Source organism: Talpa europaea (assembly GCF_964194135.1).
Source record: "Talpa europaea genome assembly, chromosome: 9".
Lineage (NCBI taxonomy): Eukaryota > Metazoa > Chordata > Mammalia > Eulipotyphla > Talpidae > Talpa > Talpa europaea.
Genome location: NC_140076.1, coordinates 8,638,272 through 8,657,803, shown reverse-complemented (window position 1 = coordinate 8,657,803; position 19,532 = coordinate 8,638,272). Strand labels below are relative to the sequence as shown.

General features: G+C 61.6%; 1 protein-coding gene across 1 annotated transcript; it reads left to right on the top strand.

Moving 5' to 3' along the window:
* Positions 1-1,823: 1,823 nt before the first annotated feature.
* Positions 1,824-19,288, top strand: ATP13A2 (ATPase cation transporting 13A2; the record flags this gene model as incomplete). The annotated part of the gene is made up of 29 exons (XM_084244088.1): positions 1,824-1,833; positions 6,709-6,803; positions 6,893-7,075; positions 7,357-7,415; positions 7,528-7,642; positions 7,874-7,950; positions 9,147-9,224; positions 9,403-9,472; positions 10,321-10,455; positions 10,543-10,609; positions 10,686-10,817; positions 11,818-11,973; positions 12,480-12,590; positions 12,672-12,718; positions 12,807-12,995; positions 14,017-14,223; positions 14,626-14,721; positions 14,810-14,969; positions 15,090-15,210; positions 15,341-15,465; positions 16,083-16,243; positions 16,368-16,484; positions 16,613-16,692; positions 16,988-17,140; positions 17,224-17,320; positions 18,073-18,296; positions 18,380-18,531; positions 18,641-18,810; positions 18,900-19,288. 29 exons carry the CDS (start codon positions 1,824-1,826, stop codon positions 19,032-19,034), a joined length of 3,522 nt encoding a protein of 1,173 aa, XP_084100214.1. The 3' UTR covers positions 19,035-19,288.
* Positions 19,289-19,532: the final 244 nt, after the last annotated feature.

The window sequence follows — 19,532 nt, the reverse complement described above, 5'->3', positions numbered from 1 at the left end:
CACTGGCCACATCACCTCATGCTCTCAACAGCTTTCATTTTACAGATGGGGAAAAGGGTTCAGAGAGGGAAAGTGACTTTTTAAAGCTCACACAGAAAGAAAGCAACTGACGCGCATCCAAACCCAGGTCCCCTGGAGCCCGAACCCCTCACCACTGTACCACACAGCCTCCTTGTGAAGCCATCTAAGTAAGCCCCTTTTCCAGACCCACTCACCCTGCCTGCCATGGGTCTGGGTTCTCCTGGGTCTGCCAGGCATTGAACCCTGAAGTAGCCTGGCCCCCACTGGAAATGTTCTCTACGTCTGCCAGGTGGTCAGCTGCCCCAGCAGTAGTCAGCCCCAGCTCTCAACTGTCTCCAGCTGCTCAGGCCACCACACTGGAGGGGAAGGGTATTGGGGTTCATATGACAGGGTTCAGTGTGTGGCATTCTCGGATCCCTCTAAGAAAGAATTCAGCAGACATTCCCATTCACCTGCACACAGCACATTCATTAAGGACAAAAGGAAAGGGAAAGAGACTCTACCTGCACAGATACGGGTGGGTGGTCTCAGCAGACAAGAGCTGTGGTGCCCAGGGAGGGGGTGTTCGGATATACATCTCTCTTTCACTGGATTTATTCCTTTGTAGAATTTATTGCCTGGGGGTTGGGCTGGTTTTCAATAACTAATAATTCTCTATGCACCCACCTCTGGCCAATAATCTTTTTTGATCCCTTCTTCAACTAAGGAAATTGCTGTGGAACTTACTGCATTGGGATCTCTTGGGTTGGTTCTCGGTAAGAGATAGTGCTTGCTTGCTTTTTTAATTTTTTTTTTAAGATTTATTTATTTATGCACACAAGAGCTGGGGTACAGGCCAGAGATGCGGGACACGGGCAGAGGGGTTGAGAGGTTTTACCAGAGACAGAGTGGGGAACAGAACAGGCAGACTGACGAAGTACACAGCTGAGGGGAGCAGCGGACGAGTCAGGAAAGGTCTGCCGCGCCATGTGGGTTGCTCCCTGGCCGGCCAGGGATCGAACTCGTGCTGCAGAGACTGCGGATTGCTTCATTGTGCAGTGCTTAACTCATGCATCACCAGGGAGGCCCAAGAGATAGTGCTTTCTGTCCTCACCTCACATTCCTGGAAACTTCCATCGCCAGTTTGGTTGAAAGCTAATTATTCATTCTGAACCCACCCCTGGCTGCGAGACCTTTCATCTTAACTTTCTACCTGAAGCTTCCACAAGGGTAGGAGTGTTTGATACCACACATCCCTGCAGCCACCTCTCATCCACCAGCAATTCCAAACATACTCATTGGGTCCTTGCTGTGGATCAGATGTGTTCAAGGTCTGCCCTGCTAGCCCTCTGGCATCCACCGCCCCTTACCCTTCATGGCAGCCCTTCCACCACAGCTTTCCTCTGCCCGATCGCGGCTGCTCTCCGAGTCCGCTGTGACACGTCTAAGTCCCCGGCTCCTACATCAGCGCCTGGACCTGAAAGACTTGGCCCCATGCCCAGGGATGCGCACCGCCTCCGCGCGTGTGGCGGAGGCCCGCTCGGACTACAAGTCCCAGCAGCCCCCGCGGCGCGGCGGCGGACGTGGCTCCGCAGTGGGCGGGGCGGGGCGGGGCGGGGCGGGGCGGGCCCGGCGGCGCAGAGCCGGACTGCGGTACCTGCCCCGCCGCGCCGGCGTCGCTGCTCCAGGTGCCCCGCGCCGTCCTGCCCGCAGGCCCCGCGCCCCCGGCCTTCCGCCTCGCGCTTCGCCGCGGGGCGCGACGACGCCCGGGCCTGGGCCGCGGGCCGCGGCGCCGGGGCCGGCGATGAGCGCGAGGAGCCGGCATGAGCGCAGGTGAGTGCGCCGCGCGGCCCACCGCAGCCGGCGGCCCCGGGACGCCCCGTCGCACCTGCCCGCGAGCGGCTCCCCGCAGCCGAGCCGCGGGTCGGGGAGCGGGAGTCCCTGCCCTTCCCCCTCCCCTTGTCCGGGAGTCGGCCCGGGACTCCCCCGAAGAGGCCCGGAGCTCGGGGTGGGGTGCAGGGGGAAGGCGGCGCCCACTCTGGCCCGCGCCGGCCAGCGCCGTCCCCACCCCGCCTGGCTACTGCCGCGGGCGAGGAAGCTTCTGGAGCCTGTGCAAGACTGTAATTGAGGATCTGCGGAGCCCCGATTGTAATTGGGGCGCCGGGAGATGCCCCACGCCCGCTGGACAGCCTCCCAGGGGGACAGGTGTGGAGCTGGGGCAAGAGGTTGGAGGCGGCTGCATTGGGGCCAGTGGGCGGTTATTCCTCTTGATGGGGTGGATGAATGAATAAGACTGGAGCAGCTGGACTCCTGTGTCCGGGCAGAGTGTCCTGGGGGCACCGAGCCACTCCCAGTTCCCTGCCTCAGGCCCAGCACCCAAGGCCAAGGACCACACCCTCCATGTAGCATCATTGCAGGCCAGGCATCCAGGGCCTCGCCAGAGTCTCGTTTAAATCCCACTTGTGGCAGATGAGTCAGTAGATGTGTCTTATCCAGAGGGATCCCATCCTGTGCTGGTCACGGAGACCCCTCGTCTAGCAAAGGGACCACCAAGACTTGGGCTTCTTCCCTGCAGCTGCAGACCCCTCCGTTCAGATATCTCCCTTCCCATCCGCCACCACACTTCCCACCCCACCACTCGCATCCTATCCAGAACACTTCCCAGGGGAGGGAGGGAAAAGGCTGAGATAAGGCAGACTCTGAACTCCAGATCCTAAGATCACAGTCCTAGTGGGAGGTTGTCCCCCGCACCCTAGCCTGGCCGATGAGAGGAGCTCCCCTAGGGCAGCAGCTCTGCAGCTGGTCCCCTGCCAGATCAACAGCAGGAAACCCGAGCTTCCGCAGGAAACAAGAGGTCCCAAATGGCTTTGACTCTGGCCCCTACATGTTGCCCCAGGGCCCTGGAGACAAACTGGGTACAAGTCTAGTTTGGGCCACTCATAGCTGTGTGATGTTGAACGTGCTCATGACTCTGTGTCTCATTTTATGCCATCCATTCATGGGGTGGCCTAAGAGGAATGTGTTCATTCAGACCCTCTTATTTCCAGCTTCTGGTCTTTCAAGCTGCATGATCCTGGACATGGGGTTTCTAAAAGTCTGGTCCTCAGTTTCCCCAACTGTAAAATGGGGATGTTAATAGTCCCTCCCTGGCAGGGATATACATGAAGATCAATACAACCAGGGTGGACGTGTCCTCATCTGCATGTGCCAGCTCTGGGCTGCACTGAGCTGGGGAGTACCCTGCCCTGCCCTCCCTGTGCTTTCCCCGGGAGACGGAGACATGACTGGAGGTACACAAGCACCTCGGAGTGTTTGGACAGCTGTCCTGCAGACGCGTGCCCTGCCGGGCCCTGCAGGGAGACACCACACATGAAAAAGCCTCATCCAGCTTCTTCCCAAGGTCAACTGGGAGTGAGTCCTGGAGAAATGATGGGTGTGTGACAGACACAAGAGGCACTTCCCAGAATAAACATTTTAGATCCTGGGGCAAGAGTGGCACAAGATGGTCTCTGGCAGGGCCCTTCAAGAGGGGCTCCCCCCTCTGCACTTCTCAGCAGACTGACCCAGCAGCAGGAGGTGAGCTCAGTGTCTCCTAGTACCATCGCCTCCGTGCGGGTATGTCAGCAAATTCATTCATTCAGTAAACTGTTCCCCTGCCCCACTCTTGTGCCAGGCTCTGTGAGCAGGATGAACAGGACACTGCACAAGCCTGAGTGATGGGTGTCAATGGATGTGGGTGAGGTGGGCAGAAAGGACTTAAGAAAGGCTGTGAGGCAAGTCTTAGAAAGGCTGCTGCTCTGAGGCTCAGCGGTCTGCAGGAGGGGGCGTATTGCAAGATCAAATCAGATCAGCATGGCAGAGTGACCTGCGGGGTTCTCCAGCCAACCCGCAGGCCTGTGGGTTGCACCCCAGGAGCAGTGGCGCAGCTTGGGCTTTTTACACAGGCTGATGGGAAGGTAGAGGGAGCCTGAGAAATGGGTCAGAGCAGAAGCCACGCCTGCTTGGTCAGGGCCAGGGCCACCGCCCACCTGGACACCGGCACTCCAGAATGCCGGATTCCAGAGTTGTTGCTGCTCGCGCTTCCCTGAGAGCCTGCTGCTTGGGGATTTTGATCCTAGAGGTGGGAAATGTTGCTCACAGGGGCCAAGGCACTCGCCTTCCTAGGCACAGCTTGCTGTGAGAACCAGGAACACCATCCATCATAAGATGGTGTGGATAAATGGTGGCCCTGAAACTAGACTGCCTGGGTCCAGATCCCACTGCTCACTGGCCATGTGGCCTTTGGGCAACTTCCTGCACCCCCCACCCCCGGGCCTCAGTTTCCTAATCTGTAAATTAGGGATGACAGTGGTAAGGAATACCCGAATTAACATATGTGGATCCTGGGAACAGTGCGTGGCCTGGGTCAGCTTCATAACCAAGAGGTGCTTTGACTCCTGACACCCCGGAAACATCCTGAGAACAGCCCTAAGGGGTGAGAAACTGCCCTTCTGTCCTGTCCAGAGACCAGGTGTCCAGGGCAGAGAAAGGGCTCCAGGACAGCAGCCTTTCAGGCGACAGGCAGGGCCTGTGGCTGATTGGTGGCCAAGGACCTGACACCCCAACCCTGCCAGACTGTGCTGAATGCCTGCTCCCCTGCCCCCCAGGCCAGGAGCCTGGGTGAGTCCCACCAGAGCACAATGAGCCCTCTGCTGTTTGTGGTCAACGGACTGTGTCAGGGAAGGAGGAAATGACAGCCTGACAAGCCTCACTCCGGACTGGGCTGTGCCAGGACCAGAAAGCCAGGAAGGCCAGAGACACATCTGGCTGGGTATCCCTGAACCCCAGGGAAGAAGGCTGACCTGGTTTCCTGTTCTGCCAGCCTTGAGACTTTACTTCTCTGCCCTGAGACCCCAAAGACTGAGGCCGTGTGTGTGTGTGTGTGTGTGTGTGTGTGTGTGTGTGTGTGAGTGTGTGTGAGAGAGAGAGAGAGAGAGAGAGAGAGAGAGAAATGCCAGGCCCTTCCTGGAGCTGGAGACTGTGTTTGTTTTCTGAGTCAACTGTGTGCACAGGGAGGGACTGGCCAGAGAGTTAATTAGATTTTTTAGTCTTCTGGTTGAGAGAGGGCTGGGGAGGTGCAGGGCCTATATCCTGTTCTCTGTTCTCATACGGGCCCAAAAGCATAGCCGAGAGGCCCCAATTTGCTGGCCTCTGAACCTCTTCCCTCACTTGTAAAATGGCAAAAATAAGAGTCCAGCTTGTGCTGTTGCTGGAGGGTTAAATGGCTGACTCTCTCGGAGGCTTTCAGCAGAGGCCCAGGCGGCTCTTATCACCTGAGAAGTGCTTTACAGATGTTGGCTGCATTTATTAGCATCACTAGCACGGGTGTGATGGGGGCACACGACTCCAATTCTCAAGGTGTTCCCAGGTGCTGGGGAAGAGGGATTAGAAACCCCCCTGGAGTCAGCCCTGGGCTTGCATGCTGGCACTGCTGTGTGCTTGCTGTGTGATCCTGGGCTAGTTACTTAACTTCTCTGAGCCTCATTTTCTTCTCAAAAAGGGGATAATAATTAAGGTTATGCGGCCGGGTTATGGTGTTAACACATAAAAAGGGCCAGGAGTAGAGCCACACCCCCTTGGAAACTTACAGTTGCTGTTGGCCTGGGGGCTGCAGAAGCCCATGTGTTTGGGGACAACAGCGAGAGGCTGGCGATGTGATGTGGCAACTGGCTGCAGCACTCTGGCTGGTTGTTGGAAACTTCGAGCAGGCCTCTGCAGGGCTCTGGTTTGGGGGACAAGGAGCAGGAGCCCAGAAACTCATCAGGCTGCCCCCTTCCTGCTGGGAGGGGAGCCCAACATTCCCATCCCCCTAGTGAACTTCTCCAGAAGCTCTTGGGAGATGTGCAGGAGCCCGCCCCGCCCATGCTCCAGCGGGTCCGGAGAGCGCCTTGCACGTTCATGTTTGACAGGCGCTGAGTGGCCCCAGACCAATTAGAGAAACCCCAGTAGGCTGCCCAAGAGCGGGAGCAGCAAGCCCACCCCCTCTGGGGCCCCAGAACACCTGCTGTCTGCCTGTCCTGCCAGGACCCCAGCTCTACGGCAGGGGAGGCAGGAGGGGAAAGAGAGTCTGCAGCAGAGGCACCACGGCGCTTCCCGGAGCCTCACTTTCCCATCTGCTCGGGGGGTGGGGGGGGTGATGGTGGCCCTTCCTCGCAGAGGGGTAAAGAAGGAGCCCTGGGAAATGCTCAGCTGGGTCCTGCCATGAAGCAGCTTCTCTCCTGAGGTCAGCTCAGCCGCCTCCGTTCTAGCCATGCCCAGCGCGGGCAGGGAAAGACAGGCAGAGCCTTCATATGGGCAGGTGGCTGGTTTAAGAACCAAGGGGACTTATTTATGAGGCTTTGTCTTGGGTGGCTGCATGACAAGCTTGCCCGCCCCCCCCCACACACAGGCCAGATCCCAGCACTGAGGGTGGGGACTGGATAGAAAAGTGGGGTACAGAGCTCCCAGGAAGCTGATAGCTTCCCAGGCCCTGCCCCCCAGTACTGGGCCTAGACTGGGTCAGAAATCACCTGCAGAACAAGGAAACCAGTGTGAGAACCTACGGTGCAGCTGGTTCCAGACCTTCTGGGAAGACCTGAGCCGTGGGGGGCACCAGAGCCGCCATCTGTGTGTATAAAGGCGCGCAAGGAGGGGCGCCTCCTCCCATGCACCCCTCTCCTGTGTCCACAGACAGCAGCCCTCTCGTGGGCAGCACGCCGGCCGGTTATGGGACCCTGACGATAGAGACGTCTCTCGATCCCCTCAGCTCCTCAGTTTCATCCGTGGTATGTGGCACCCCCACCCCCACTCTGCACCCCACTTCCCCTGCACCCTCCGCCCCACCCCCACTTGGGCCCTCTCCCCGCATCCACAGAGGCTCAGCGGCTACTGTGGCAGTCCCTGGAGGGTCATCGGCTACCACGTCGTGGTCTGGATGATGGCAGGAATCCCTTTGCTGCTCTTCCGCTGGAAGCCGGGATGGGGGGTGCGGCTGCGGCTCCAGCCATGCACCCTGGCCCGCGCCGAAACGCTCGTCATCGAAACAAGAGACAAAGAGGTGAGGGTCAGGCCCGGCCCCCTGGGGCTGGAGGTATGGCCATGGGCCTGGGTGGGTGGAGGGTGCTTGGCTTCTCAGCCCCCCTAACTGCTGACTTTGTGGGCCCTTAGGCTCCCCGCTCTGGACCCTCCTTTCCCATCTGGACAGTGGGAAGGAGGGGCAGGTTGGGCAATTCCTGAGACGGTCATCTTGAGCTTTGACCCCTGCCTTGGGGGCTGGGGGGGCTGTGGGCGGCGCCCGGTGTGGAGGGCCCTCTCCTGACTGAGCCTCCTGTGTTCCAGGATAGCTCCTGGCAGCTCCACACTGTGCAGGTACGGACGGAGGCCGTCGGCAAGCGCAGGTGAGGCAGCCCCATGGCCAGTTCCCGTTCAGGAAGGGAAGGTGGTTCTGTGGGGATGGGGCCATGCTGGGAAGCCCCCAGAACCCCTCAGTAACCCCCATCCCTTCCCCAGCCTGGAGCTGCCCCCAGAGGCCCAGGCAGAGGACGGCCGCAGCCAGGCGGCAGTGGGGGCAGTACCAGAGGGTGCGTGGAAGGACACTGCCCGGCTGCAGGGGACGGAAGAGGCGGTGAGTGAGCAGCTGGGACGGGGACAAGCCTTGCTCTCTCTGGGCTGCAGCCATGCGGGGGAAGGAGGGACTGGACTCCATGTTGTCCAGACACCTCTGGTTCTGTTCTCCCACGTGTCGAGGGTGCTGGCTGGCCGCCTTTATGCTTCCAAGACACTGGCCCCCACCACACCAACACACACACACAAACCCGGGCCACCTCCAGCCCAAGTCTCCTCTCCCACCCCATAGCCGGTGCTGCGGTACTACGTCTTCCAAGGCCAGCGCTACATCTGGATCCAGACCCAGCAGGCCTTCTGCCATGTCAGGTAGGCGTCAGGGCCTACATGGCTCACACCACCTCCCATAGAGAAGGCGTGACGTGAAGGGGCCTGGCCTGGGTGCACCCCTCAGCTCTGCCTTGGCCCCTGTGACCAGGGGTTGGTCCCTGAGCCTCGGGTCTCTGTAGCAGGGAGAGAGCCTGCCTCCAGGGTGACTTTGAGGGAGAAGCGCATGCAGTCACGCCACATCCATGTAGCAGCACAGGCCAGGTGTGAGGGGGCTGCCCCCGAGGGTGTGACTGCCCTCTGTGATGGGCACACACAAGGAAACCCCCTAAGATCGCAGCTTGCAGAACGTATCCCCATCGTTCAGTGGCACATGACGGCCATCCCATGTAAAGCCCTGACGGCACCTGGCCCGGATGCCACCCCACGGTGAATCAGGCCTCGGGCCCCACATTCAGACCTTCTCTTTGGGCCCCCATCCCTGCTCTGCCACCGACTAAGGGCTTGATGATGTGAGCTCACGACACATCTTCATTCGAGCCCCAAGAAGCAGGTGCTAGGCCGTGGTCTCGGGAAGCCTGGGGAAGTGAGGTGGGGCGGGGCTGCCATGCACAGGCCATCTGGCACCTGGAACTCAGTCCCCTGGGAATCTCTGAGCCAGAAGACAGCATGCACCTCGAGGTGCCGACCCCAGGAACTGGGAGGCTGGGGGTGCTGCTCCTGGGTCATGAGCTCTTCTGTGCACAGAGCGCACTCACACAGCCGGGAGTAGCACTCGGGTACAGACGGGCTGGCGGCTGCCTTGGGCCTGCACAGGGCGGCTGTGTGAACACACCCACGGTTCCTGCTAAGTAGGAACAGCAAGAGTTGCTGACCTGTGTGTTGTTAGTCAGTGCCAGACACTGTCCAGACCCTCAGCGTGACGTCTTCATTCCATCCCCCCTGGGTTGGTGCCGTCACCACCCCCATCTTGCAGATGAGAAGCTAAGTGACTTAGCCGAGGCGTTGTCATTGTATGTAATATTGTGGTCACTGAATATTAGCCGCAGCTGTCACTGAAAGGCTGTCACGTGCTGCTCTCCTTCCTCGGTGAGAGGGTTGGGCCCAGTCAGAGGAAGACAAGAAGGTTAGACCCAGGGTTAGGGAATAGGCCAGAGCCCCAACTCCCTGACCTCATGGATGGGGGGACTCTGAGCTCAGGCCCAGTCACCCTCATCGCCGCCCGCTCCCCTCGCCAGCCTGCTGGACCACGGCCGCACTTGTGACGAAGTCCACCATACCCGCCCCGGCCTCAGCCTCCAGGACCAAGCTGTGAGGTAGATGCTGCCCTGAGACCCGGGGCCTCCGTCTTGCTCCTCCTGTGGTGGGCTCTTCCGCCTTCCAGCCTTCTCTGGGCCTCCGTTCCCTGGCTGTGGAAGGGGGAGTTCTGTCACCCCCAGAGAGTCCAGCTGTCACAGCCCGCTCCCCCCGGTGGCCTGGCCACTTCTCTTACAGGAAGATCATCTACGGCCCCAACGAGATCAGTGTCCCGGTCAAGTCCTATCTCCAGCTGCTGGTGGACGAGGTAGGGTGGTCCCTGGGCCTCGCCCCCGCTCCAGGCTGGCTGGGGGACCTCGGCCAGGGACTTGCCCTCTTGGGACCGCTTTACTGGGGCAGACCAGACCTGCCTTCCCTTCTCCATAGTGAAGAGTTGTCAAGACCCTGCCCCCGCCTGCTCGGGGCAAGGAATTCGAGGTTCCAGTCCGGCCTGGGAGTGGGGACTAGCAGTCAAGAGGCAGGCCCACACAGCCCGGCGGCTGCTGTGCCCAGACCTCTCTGAGCATCATCCACGTCCATGCTCCCAGTGGCCCGGGAGACTGGGAGTGGGGACACCCGTGCACACAAGCCTCAGAGGGGCATGGTCAAGCCCTCAGGGACAAAGAGCAGAGAGGACCTGGACATATGTAGATTCGCGTTAACATGGCAGCCCTCTGAGCCTGGACAGAGCAAGCAAGGGAGAGGGTTTGGGGTCTGGCCTGGTGGAGGCCCCACTCGGACACTTGGGAGCTCTGTGGTTTTAGGCAGGTGACCTAAGCCTGTTGTGCCTCAGTTTCCTTTTCTGTAAAATGGAGCCAATGGCCGCACTTGCCTGTGGAGTGTCATCACCCTTGTATGACACTTAGAGAAGGGGGGTAGCAGGGACCTGGCGTGTCTGTGCCCGAGTCCTTGGTAGGACCTGTGTCCTCTGAAGAGCTGAGGAGCCGGGAACCTGAGGCGCATCTAGTGGGGGGGACGGGGCTGGCCGGAAGAAGAGCCTGACTTCGGCCCTTTGGCACTGCCTGGCCCTCTGTCCTGCTGGGCACAGGAGCCCTGGCCTGGGCCGGGCTGCCTGGAGGGACAAGGGCCCTGATGCTGCCTCCCGCCCCTCCCCAGGCACTGAACCCTTACTATGGGTTCCAGGCCTTCAGCATTGGGCTGTGGCTGGCCGACCACTACTACTGGTACGCCCTGTGCATCTTCCTCATCTCCGCCGTCTCCATCTGCCTGTCGCTGTACAAGACCAGAAAGGTGGGTGGTGTGAGGCGCGCGGGGCGGGGCCGGGCAGGGCCCATGGGGCCTCCATCCACCCATTGCCCCTTTGTCCCCTGCCCACAGCAAAGCCAGACTCTGAGGGACATGGTCAAGGTGTCCATGCGCGTGTGTGTGTGCCGGCCTGGGGGAGGTAAGGAGCCAGGGCGGCGGGGGCTGGGGGAGGGGTGGTGGGGGGTGCCTCTGCTGAGTCTGCCACTTGCCTGCAGAGGAGGAATGGGTGGACTCCAGCGAGCTGGTGCCCGGAGACTGCGTGGTGCTCCCTCAGGAGGGCGGGCTGATGCCCTGCGATGCCGCCCTGGTGGCTGGCGAGTGCGTGGTCAACGAGAGCTCTCTGACAGGTCAGCCCTGTCCCCGCCCCCAGGCCTCCGTCTTGTGTCAGGACCTTCTGTGTCTGTGTTTGAGTTTACGCTCACTCTCGAGTGGTAATCCTGCACCCTGCTCTGTATCGGCTGTATTGTCTCACCGCTCTGTGCCTCAGTTTCCTCTTTTGTAAAGCGGGGCTCTCAGCTCCTCCTGGAAAGGGCTGTGTGGAGTGCTCAGATGTGTGAGCAGCGTGAAGCAAGGCCCCAGAGTACGTGAGCGCTGTGGGCATCGGCGCTCGGTCATAATGACAGCAGACCCACAGGGGAGTCCCCGTCAACCCCACACTCCCTCCCCTCCGCTCCCCAGGGGCAGCCCCGGAAGGCTTCAAGGGGTCCCTCTGGCACTCTGTGCAGTTTGTAACTAGGGGCGGACATGCCAGTGTAGCCCTTTCTGTTACATCAGTGAAGTCCTGCCCTCCATGGCACCTACAGGCCCCTTCACAGGCACCCCGGCCGCTCGTCCTCAGCCGCTGTGACAACGCCGCTGTCGTGGCCTTTCCCCGTCCCACGATAGGTACAGGGTCCCCTTCTCTGGGGATGGATGTTCCTGTGGAAGTATCTTCATTCACTTGAATTATGAAACTTACACAGTGGGTCGTAAAATAATCGCAGTAGGTGAAAGTCTTCCTGCAGCCCCTCCCTGCACTGCGCCGTGTGTGTGTGTGTGTGTGTGTGTGCGTGTGTGTGTGTGTGTGCGTGTGTGTGTGTGCGTGCGCGCGCACCCCCACTATCTGGCTCCCTCTCGGGGTGGCTCCTGGTAACTGGCTGCCACCCATCCAGGATTATCTGTGTCTTAGGCCCTTTCTGGGCCTCACCCTCCCTCTCTGGAAAACGGGCAGTGACTTCTCCTTCACACATGCTTGCAAGAGTGAAATGAGACCAAGGCCTCGCGAGGCCATTCTGTGCCTGAGTGAGTTTTCTTGGCGGGCTGGAACGGTGCGGCCGCCTTCACGGACCTCCGCCTCTTCCCTCCTAGGGGAGAGCGTTCCAGTGCTGAAGACGGCCTTGCCAGAGGGGCTGGTGCCCTACAGCCCTGAGACCCACCGGCGGCACTCACTTTTCTGCGGGACCCTCGTCTTGCAGGCCCGGTCCTTTGGGGGATCCCGGGTCTTGGCGGTGGTGACCCGGACAGGTAGGAAGCCAGGAAGCAGGGAAGGGGTGGTGTGCTCGGCACCCAAAGGAGCCTTGACATGGGGCAGGGCAGGGCCATCTCTGCCACTGTCCTCCTGTGGCACCTTCGGCCAGTCCTACCCCCACTGGGGCCTCAGTTTCCCCAACTAAAGAGGAGATGTTGAGCAAGACCAGCTCAACCTGTTGGAGCCCACAGGGCTTGTCCGTGCTGGGGTGGACTGGGTGATGGCGAGCAGCAAAGAGCCCACTCCCTGGAAAGGGACTATACTGGTCCAGCAGGTCCTGGCCAGGTGGGAGCAGGACCGTGTCACCACGTGTCTTTTTCAGCAAGAGCCAGGTGTCCAAATTGAAGCAACCCACACAGTGTGTAGACGCTCTCCGTAAATTCAGTTTGCACTGATGACCCCAGACTGGACACTGCACCCCAGAAGTGCAGGTGGGGTAGATAGGGGTTGAGACCTGTCCTGACCCTCAGCGTCCCTCACCTTCCTTTCCCATCTCCTCCAGGGTTCTGCACGGCTAAAGGAGGGCTGGTGAGCTCCATCCTGCACCCCCGGCCCATCAATTTCAAGTTCTACAAACACAGCATGAAGTTTGTGGCTGCCCTCTCTATCCTGGGTGAGTGTCTCAGGCACCCCGCTCTGCTGGTGCCCCTGAGGCCCGCTCCCAAGTCCCACCCACTCCCTCCTGTCTCTGCAGCTCTCCTTGGCACCATCTACAGCATCTTCATCCTCCACCGCAACCGAGTGAGCCTTGGAGGCTGGGTGGGGGCTGTCCTCAGGGGTCCCGGGCCCTCCCAGTCCAGCCTTTGACATTCATCCTGGCTCCCACCAGGTGCCTGTGAATGAGATCGTGATCCGGGCTCTGGACCTGGTGACAGTGGTGGTGCCGCCCGCCCTGCCAGCCGCCATGACCGTGTGCACGCTCTATGCTCAGAGCCGGCTGCGAAGCCAAGGCATCTTCTGCATCCACCCTCTGCGCATCAACCTGGGGGGCAAGCTGAGGCTGGTGTGTTTCGACAAGGTGGGGGCCGCAGGGTGGGGAGGGCGCAGTCCGGGGTGAAAGGGCAGGGGCGGCACAGCCAGGCCTCCACACCTGCCTCCTTCATTCAGCAATGTTGACCAAGCCCCTGCTGGACCAAGTCCTGTCCTGGGGTGGAAACCCTCAGGAGTCTACCCCAACACCCCCACACCTCCCCTCCCTCAAGCTCAGTCTGGCAGATGAAACGTCCAAATCATGTATGCGTTAGAACGCCCCTGAGGGCCTGCCCTGCACCCGCTGCTGCTCTCCGCACTGGGGTCCAGCAGTGACTCAGCTGGACATGCACGTGTGTGTCCCCCCATAGAATTATCAGGCCTAGGAGTACAGATGGTGATGGGATTTAAGAAAGGAGTGAGGTGGGTACATGATGGGGGGCCCGGGGGCTGGGGTCCCTGAGGGGGCAGCTGGGGGAGACTCCTGGCTTTGGAGGAATGGACCCTGTGCCTGGGGCTGGGGAAGCAGTGGGGACACGGGGCCCTGATGGGGCAAAGCTCGTGCGCCTGGTGGGGAGTTTGGACATTATTCTGAGGGCGGGAGGTCCACGGGGAGTTTTTTAAGCTGAAAGGGCAGAGCACGATTAGCTTCCCAGGGCTCCCCGGCCGGTGTCGGGGCCAGACGTGTAACTGGGCAGTGGGGGTAGGGTGGGAAATGCAGCGTTCATGCATTCCCTCAGTCACTCATCCAGCGATCCCACTGCGCGGTCAGACCTCTTCCTGGTTCCGCAGTGGGAGCCCGAGGCGAGGACCACCTGACCCCACCATAGGACTAAGGATGACTGGCTGGAAGAACTAAGGCCAGACAGAGACAGTGGGGGCTGGCAGGGGGCGGGTAAGCCCAGCAGAGGGACCCACATGTGCAGAGCTCCCAAGGCAAGCGGGGACCACTTCTGGCTCTAGCTCTGATTCTGGGGTTCCCCTGGGACCCAGCTGACTTGGGGTGCGGGGGCCTGATCAGGGCACAGCTCCTCCCAGGACCCACCAGCCCACCCTCTTGCCTCTTGCAGACGGGCACCCTCACTGAGGACGGCTTGGACGTGATGGGTGTGGTGCCCCTGAAAGGACAGACATTCCTGCCCCTGGTCCCAGAGCCCCGCCGCCTGCCTGTGGGGCCCCTGCTCCGAGCACTGGCCACCTGCCATGCCCTCAGCCGGCTCCAGGACACCCCAGTAGGCGACCCCATGGACCTTAAGATGGTGGACTCTACTGGCTGGGTGAGGAGGCCTAGTAGGTCTGCCCCTGCCTTTGGACAGCTGGGCCCCAACAAACCCCACATCGTTTTCATTCTAGGGCTTTCATGGTGCCCTTTGTTATGCCCGCCATCAGTAGTCGCTGGCCAGGGCCGTGTGCCCGGGCTCACTCTGCTTCACAGAGGGAGACTTGGAATTACTTGTCCAAGATCACCCAGCCACTTGCAAGTGATGAAGCTGGAGTTGAGCTTGCACCCACCCGGCTGCACGGCCCACCCTCTCGACTGCCCGAGCCAGTCCCCTGTGAGGTGGTCCTCCACGAGTGACCCACGTCTCCCACTGCCCTCTCTGGGACCAAGGATTGACTGTCCCCGGCCGAGCCCTGGCCTGACCCTGGATCGCCAGCCTTCTCTGCCTGCCTCCCAGGTTCTAGAGGAGGGGCCCGCTGCAGCCTCGGCATTTGGGACCCAGGTCCTGGCGGTGATGAGACCCCCACCTCAGGAGTTCCAGCGGCAGGACATGGTGAGCCAAGGGTGTGCCTGTGCCGGGGGAAATGGTGGGGGGGTGGGCTCCACGGCCCAGCCCCTCCACTGGGCTTGCTACCCTGCAGGAGGAGCCTCCCGTGCCAGTCAGCATCCTCGGCCGCTTCCCCTTCTCGTCATCCCTGCAGCGCATGAGTGTGGTGGTGGCATGGCCGGGGGCTGCGCAGCCCGAGGCCTACATCAAGGGCTCCCCTGAGCTGGTGGCTGGCCTCTGCGACCCCAAGACAGGTGAGGGGAGCTGGGTCCCACAGGCTGCCGGTCAGGCATTGGCACAGAGTGGGGTGGGCCCTCATTCTCTGCCCCCATACCCCATTTCTTTGTCCTGCTGACACCTGTCCCCCTCGGCAGTACCCACCAACTTCGCCCAGATGCTGCAGAGCTACACAGCTGCTGGCTACCGTGTCGTGGCCCTTGCTGGCAAGCCACTGTCCATGGCTTCCAGCCTGGAGGCGGCTCAGCAAGTGACGAGGTAGGCCATCCTCCACCCCAGCCCCTGGGGGTGCAGCCTCAGGCGTGGCAGGGAAGGTATCTCTACCCAGTGGCCAGGGGAGAGACCTTGGCCACACTGTGACCTCTGGCTGGGGTCTGCATGCCCCCAGGGACACCGTGGAGCGGGATCTGAGCCTCCTGGGACTGCTGGTCATGAGGAACTTGTTGAAGCCACAGACGACACCAGTGATCCAGGCTCTGCGCAGAACCCGCATCCGCACTGTCATGGTGACAGGTACCTGGGGCCCGTGGGCTTGCGTTAGGGGAGCAGAATCCTCCCCTTCCCAGACAGAGAGAAAGGTACCCACTGTCCCTTCCTGGGGCTTCTTTGTCCTGCTTCAGACAGTCCATGGGTCTTGACAACATCCCTCCCCACTGGAACTGTTTCCCATTCGACAGATGAGGCAAGTGAGGCTCACAGGGGTAGATTGTCTTCCAAAGAGCCCAGGATGGTGTCGACATCATCCTAGGGTGCCAGCCTAGCTGCGCCCCTGCTGGGTGAGGTCTGCAGGGGTCAATGTCCACCTCTTGAGAAATGTCAGCCTCAAAGTTCACCAAGCAAGATGAGGCTGGGGTCTGTGTCCTTGCTCTCCTAACCCTCCACCCGCGTGCACACACGCTCACGCACACCTGGCAGCAGAGTTCCGCAGCACCAAGTAGTGTGTGTGCAGCTCACGCCCAGGTCCCAGTTCCTTGGATACTTGGGGTGACAGATGAGGACACGGAGGCCCAGCGACTCACAGGCCCAAGGTCACTCCCCCAGTCATGGCAGGTGGCCTCGGTTTTCCCATCTGCAAATGTTGGCCCCCTGGACAGCAGCTTTGCTCTGACCTTGCTCCACCCACCCCCCAGGGGACAACCTGCAGACGGCTGTCACTGTGGCCCGGGGCTGCGGCATGGTGGACCCCCAAGAGCGTCTGGTCATCATCCACGCCACCCCCCCTGAGCAGGGCCAGCCTGCCTCCCTGGAGCTCCTACCCGTGGAGCCTCCCGCCACCACAAATGGGGTCAAGGTGAGGCTGACCCAGCCTTCTAGCCACACACCCCACCTGTGACCCCAGCCCTGAGTCACCTGAGTCCAGCCCTAGCTCCCCTGGGTGGGTCAGAGATGCTGAGCTGAGCTTCCCGGGCCCCCAGGATCCTGACCAGGCCGCAAGCTACACCGTGGAGCCAGACCCCCGCACCAGCCACCTGGCCCTCAGTGGGTCCACCTTTGGTGTCCTTTTGAAGCACTTCCCCAAGCTGCTGCCCAAGGTAGGGCTGTCCCCCGACACACCTGGCCACCCCATGCCTCCCCCGACTCGCTCCCTCCTCTTGGCTCCCCCCATCCTGGTCTGGTCTTTGGCTGCCTCAGTCCCTCCTCCGTCTCCCTCTGTCCCCAGGTCCTGGTCCAGGGCACTGTCTTCGCCCGCATGGCCCCCGAGCAGAAGACAGAGCTGGTGTGTGAGCTGCAGAAGCTTCAGTGAGTGCCCATGGCAGGGGCCAGGGGTGGGGGTGGCGCCAACTGCTCAGAGCCCCGCCTCCCTCCTCGGGCAGTAGAGCGCCCACAGCCTCTAAGAGAACCAAGCGGTTCCCCCAGGTTGTTGCGCTCCAGGTAGTCACTGTACCCATCTTCCTGAGCACCTACTGCGTGCCGGGCCCATGCAGACAGTGGGGACGCAGCCCTCCGAGTTCTAGCCCGGGAGGCGGGTGGAGTTACAGCACACATGAGGCAGCGCTCTCGGGCTCAGGGCCACCCTGCCCCCCCCCCCCGCCAGGTACTGCGTCGGCATGTGTGGGGACGGCGCCAATGACTGCGGGGCCCTGAAGGCGGCTGACGTGGGCATCTCGCTCTCCCAGGCCGAGGCCTCGGTGGTCTCGCCCTTCACCTCGAGCATGGCCAGCATCGAGTGTGTGCCCATGGTCATCAGGTGAGACAGTCGGGGCAGCAGGCCTGGGTAGGGCAGGGCTGGTCAGCCAGTGAGGGTCCCTGACGCCCAGACCTGCTCCCCAGGGAAGGCCGCTGTTCCCTCGACACGTCGTTCAGCGTCTTCAAGTACATGGCCCTGTACAGCCTGACCCAGTTCATCTCGGTCCTGCTCCTCTACACAGTGAGTGTGTGCGTGTGCCAGCCAGAGTCATGCTGGGGAGCAGGCCCCGTGCCAGGCCCAGGGTGCGGACTCCCAGCAGTGTGGCTAGGAGGTTCTGGAATCGATGGCATGGCTTCAAATCCTGACTCCGTCGCTTTCTGACTGTGTGGCTTGAGGGCCTCCTGAGCCTGGGGGGGCAAGGCTTGTGCGCAGTGGTGAAAGCGCTGGGCTCGGAGCCTGGTGCACAGTAGGGCCTCAGAAACGGGAGCAGCTGGCCTGTGCTGATGATTTGTCCTGCCTTCCAGGAAACCCACCACCACAGCCCTTGCAGGGGGTATGGGGCAGAGCCCAGGCATGGGGCGTGGCCAAACCCTCACACCCTGCTCCCTCCCCCTGCTCTGAGCACATGGTGCCCCCCACACACCACGAAAGCAGATGATGCCATGGGGCGGTGCAGATCTGGCGCCTCCTTCTGTGCCGTGTCCACCTTTAATCTTGGAGTTTCCTGAGGCCAGGAGCTGTGTCCCTAGAAGCTTAGAGGTCCACAAGGCAGAGCCTAAGTCTCTCCTGCGGGCTTGGAGTCCCCTGTGGGTACAGGGGACCTGTCCCATCAGATTTGGGCCTTTCAAGGTCAGACTTGAGGCTCCCTGAAGGCAAGGCAGAGTCTTCTCAAGGAAGCTGTGCCTCCCATATCACACTGGGGGCTCCCCTGGGGCTGCGCTGAACTTAGGTCAGCTCTCAGTTTCCCCTCTGCCCCCCTCCCCTGCCGACAGATCAACACCAACCTGGGTGACGTGCAGTTCCTGGCCATCGACCTGGTCATCACCACCACGGTGGCCGTGCTCATGAGCCGCACGGGGCCGGCGCTGGCACTGGGGCGGGCGCGGCCGCCGGGGGCACTGCTCAGTGTGCCGGTGCTGAGCAGCCTCCTGCTGCAGGTGGCCCTGGTGGCCGGAGTGCAGCTGGGGAGCTACTTCCTGACCGTCACCCAGCCCTGGTGAGTGGGGAGGCCGCCCCCGCCCACCCCTGACATGTGCTCCTCATGCGGGTTCCCTGACCGCCTGGCCCCTGCACCCCCAGGTTTGTGCCTCTGAACAGGACGGTGCCCGCGCCAGACAACCTGCCCAACTACGAGAACACCGTGGTGTTCTCTGTGTCCGGCTTCCAGTACCTCATCCTGGCCGCGGCCGTGTCCAAGGGGGCGCCCTTCCGCCGGCCTCTCTACACCAACGGTGCTGCTGTGCGGTGGGGCGGGGGGCACAGGGAGGGAGGGGCTGTGGGGGGCACAGGATGGAGGGGAGGTGCGTGTGTGTCCCGGCCTCATGGACTCACTGCCCGCAGTGCCCTTCCTGGTGGCCCTGGCGCTCCTGGGCTCCGTGCTGGTGGGTGTCCTCCTGGCCCCCGGCGTCCTGCAGGGGCCGCTGGCGCTGAGGAACATCCCTGACACCTGCTTCAAGCTGCTGCTGCTGGGGCTGGTCGCCTTCAACTCGGTGGGAGCCTTCATGCTAGAGGTGGGCTCCCCCCCCCCCCCCGGGGGCTGGCAGAGGGCTGTGGCGGGACACGGCCTCAGCTGCCCACTGCGCCCCCCTTGCCTGCACAGAGCGTGCTGGACCACTGCCTCCCGGCCTGCCTGCGGCGGCTCCAGCCCAAACGGGCCTCCAAGAAGCGTTTCAAGCAGCTGGAGCGGGAGCTGGCTGAGCAGCCCTGGCCGCCACCCACCCGGCCCGGGAGGTAGCGCAGGCCCTGCTCGGGCACCCTGAACACTGGATCTCCCTGCCTCTGAGCCACAACTGGGACCATCTCTCCACGACACCACCGTCACCCCCACGGCCCTCAGGCTGGGAGTTGTCACACCGGCCCAGCCTTCCCTGCCCCCACCCTGGGAAATCTGTTGTCCCCACTTCAGAGTATCCCACGTAGAGACAGCAGCCTCCAGCCCCACCCAGAGCTGCTGTCGCTGTAGCGAATAAAGTCATGATATTTTCCTGGTTCGGCCGTGTCTGTCTCCTCCCTGGGGCCACTGACCCGGTACCCTGCTGGCAGCCCCTGGCATCTGCCTGCTCCCAGCACCCCTTGATTTTTCAGGTCACATTGGACAGCTCCCCTCTCTGGGCCTGTGTTTCCCCACGTGACAGTGTTTCCTCAGCCGGGCACCCGTTCAGCATTTGGTGTGCACTGTCATTTAATCCCCACAACTTGAGCTTCGCCCCACTTCATAGACAAGGAAACTGAG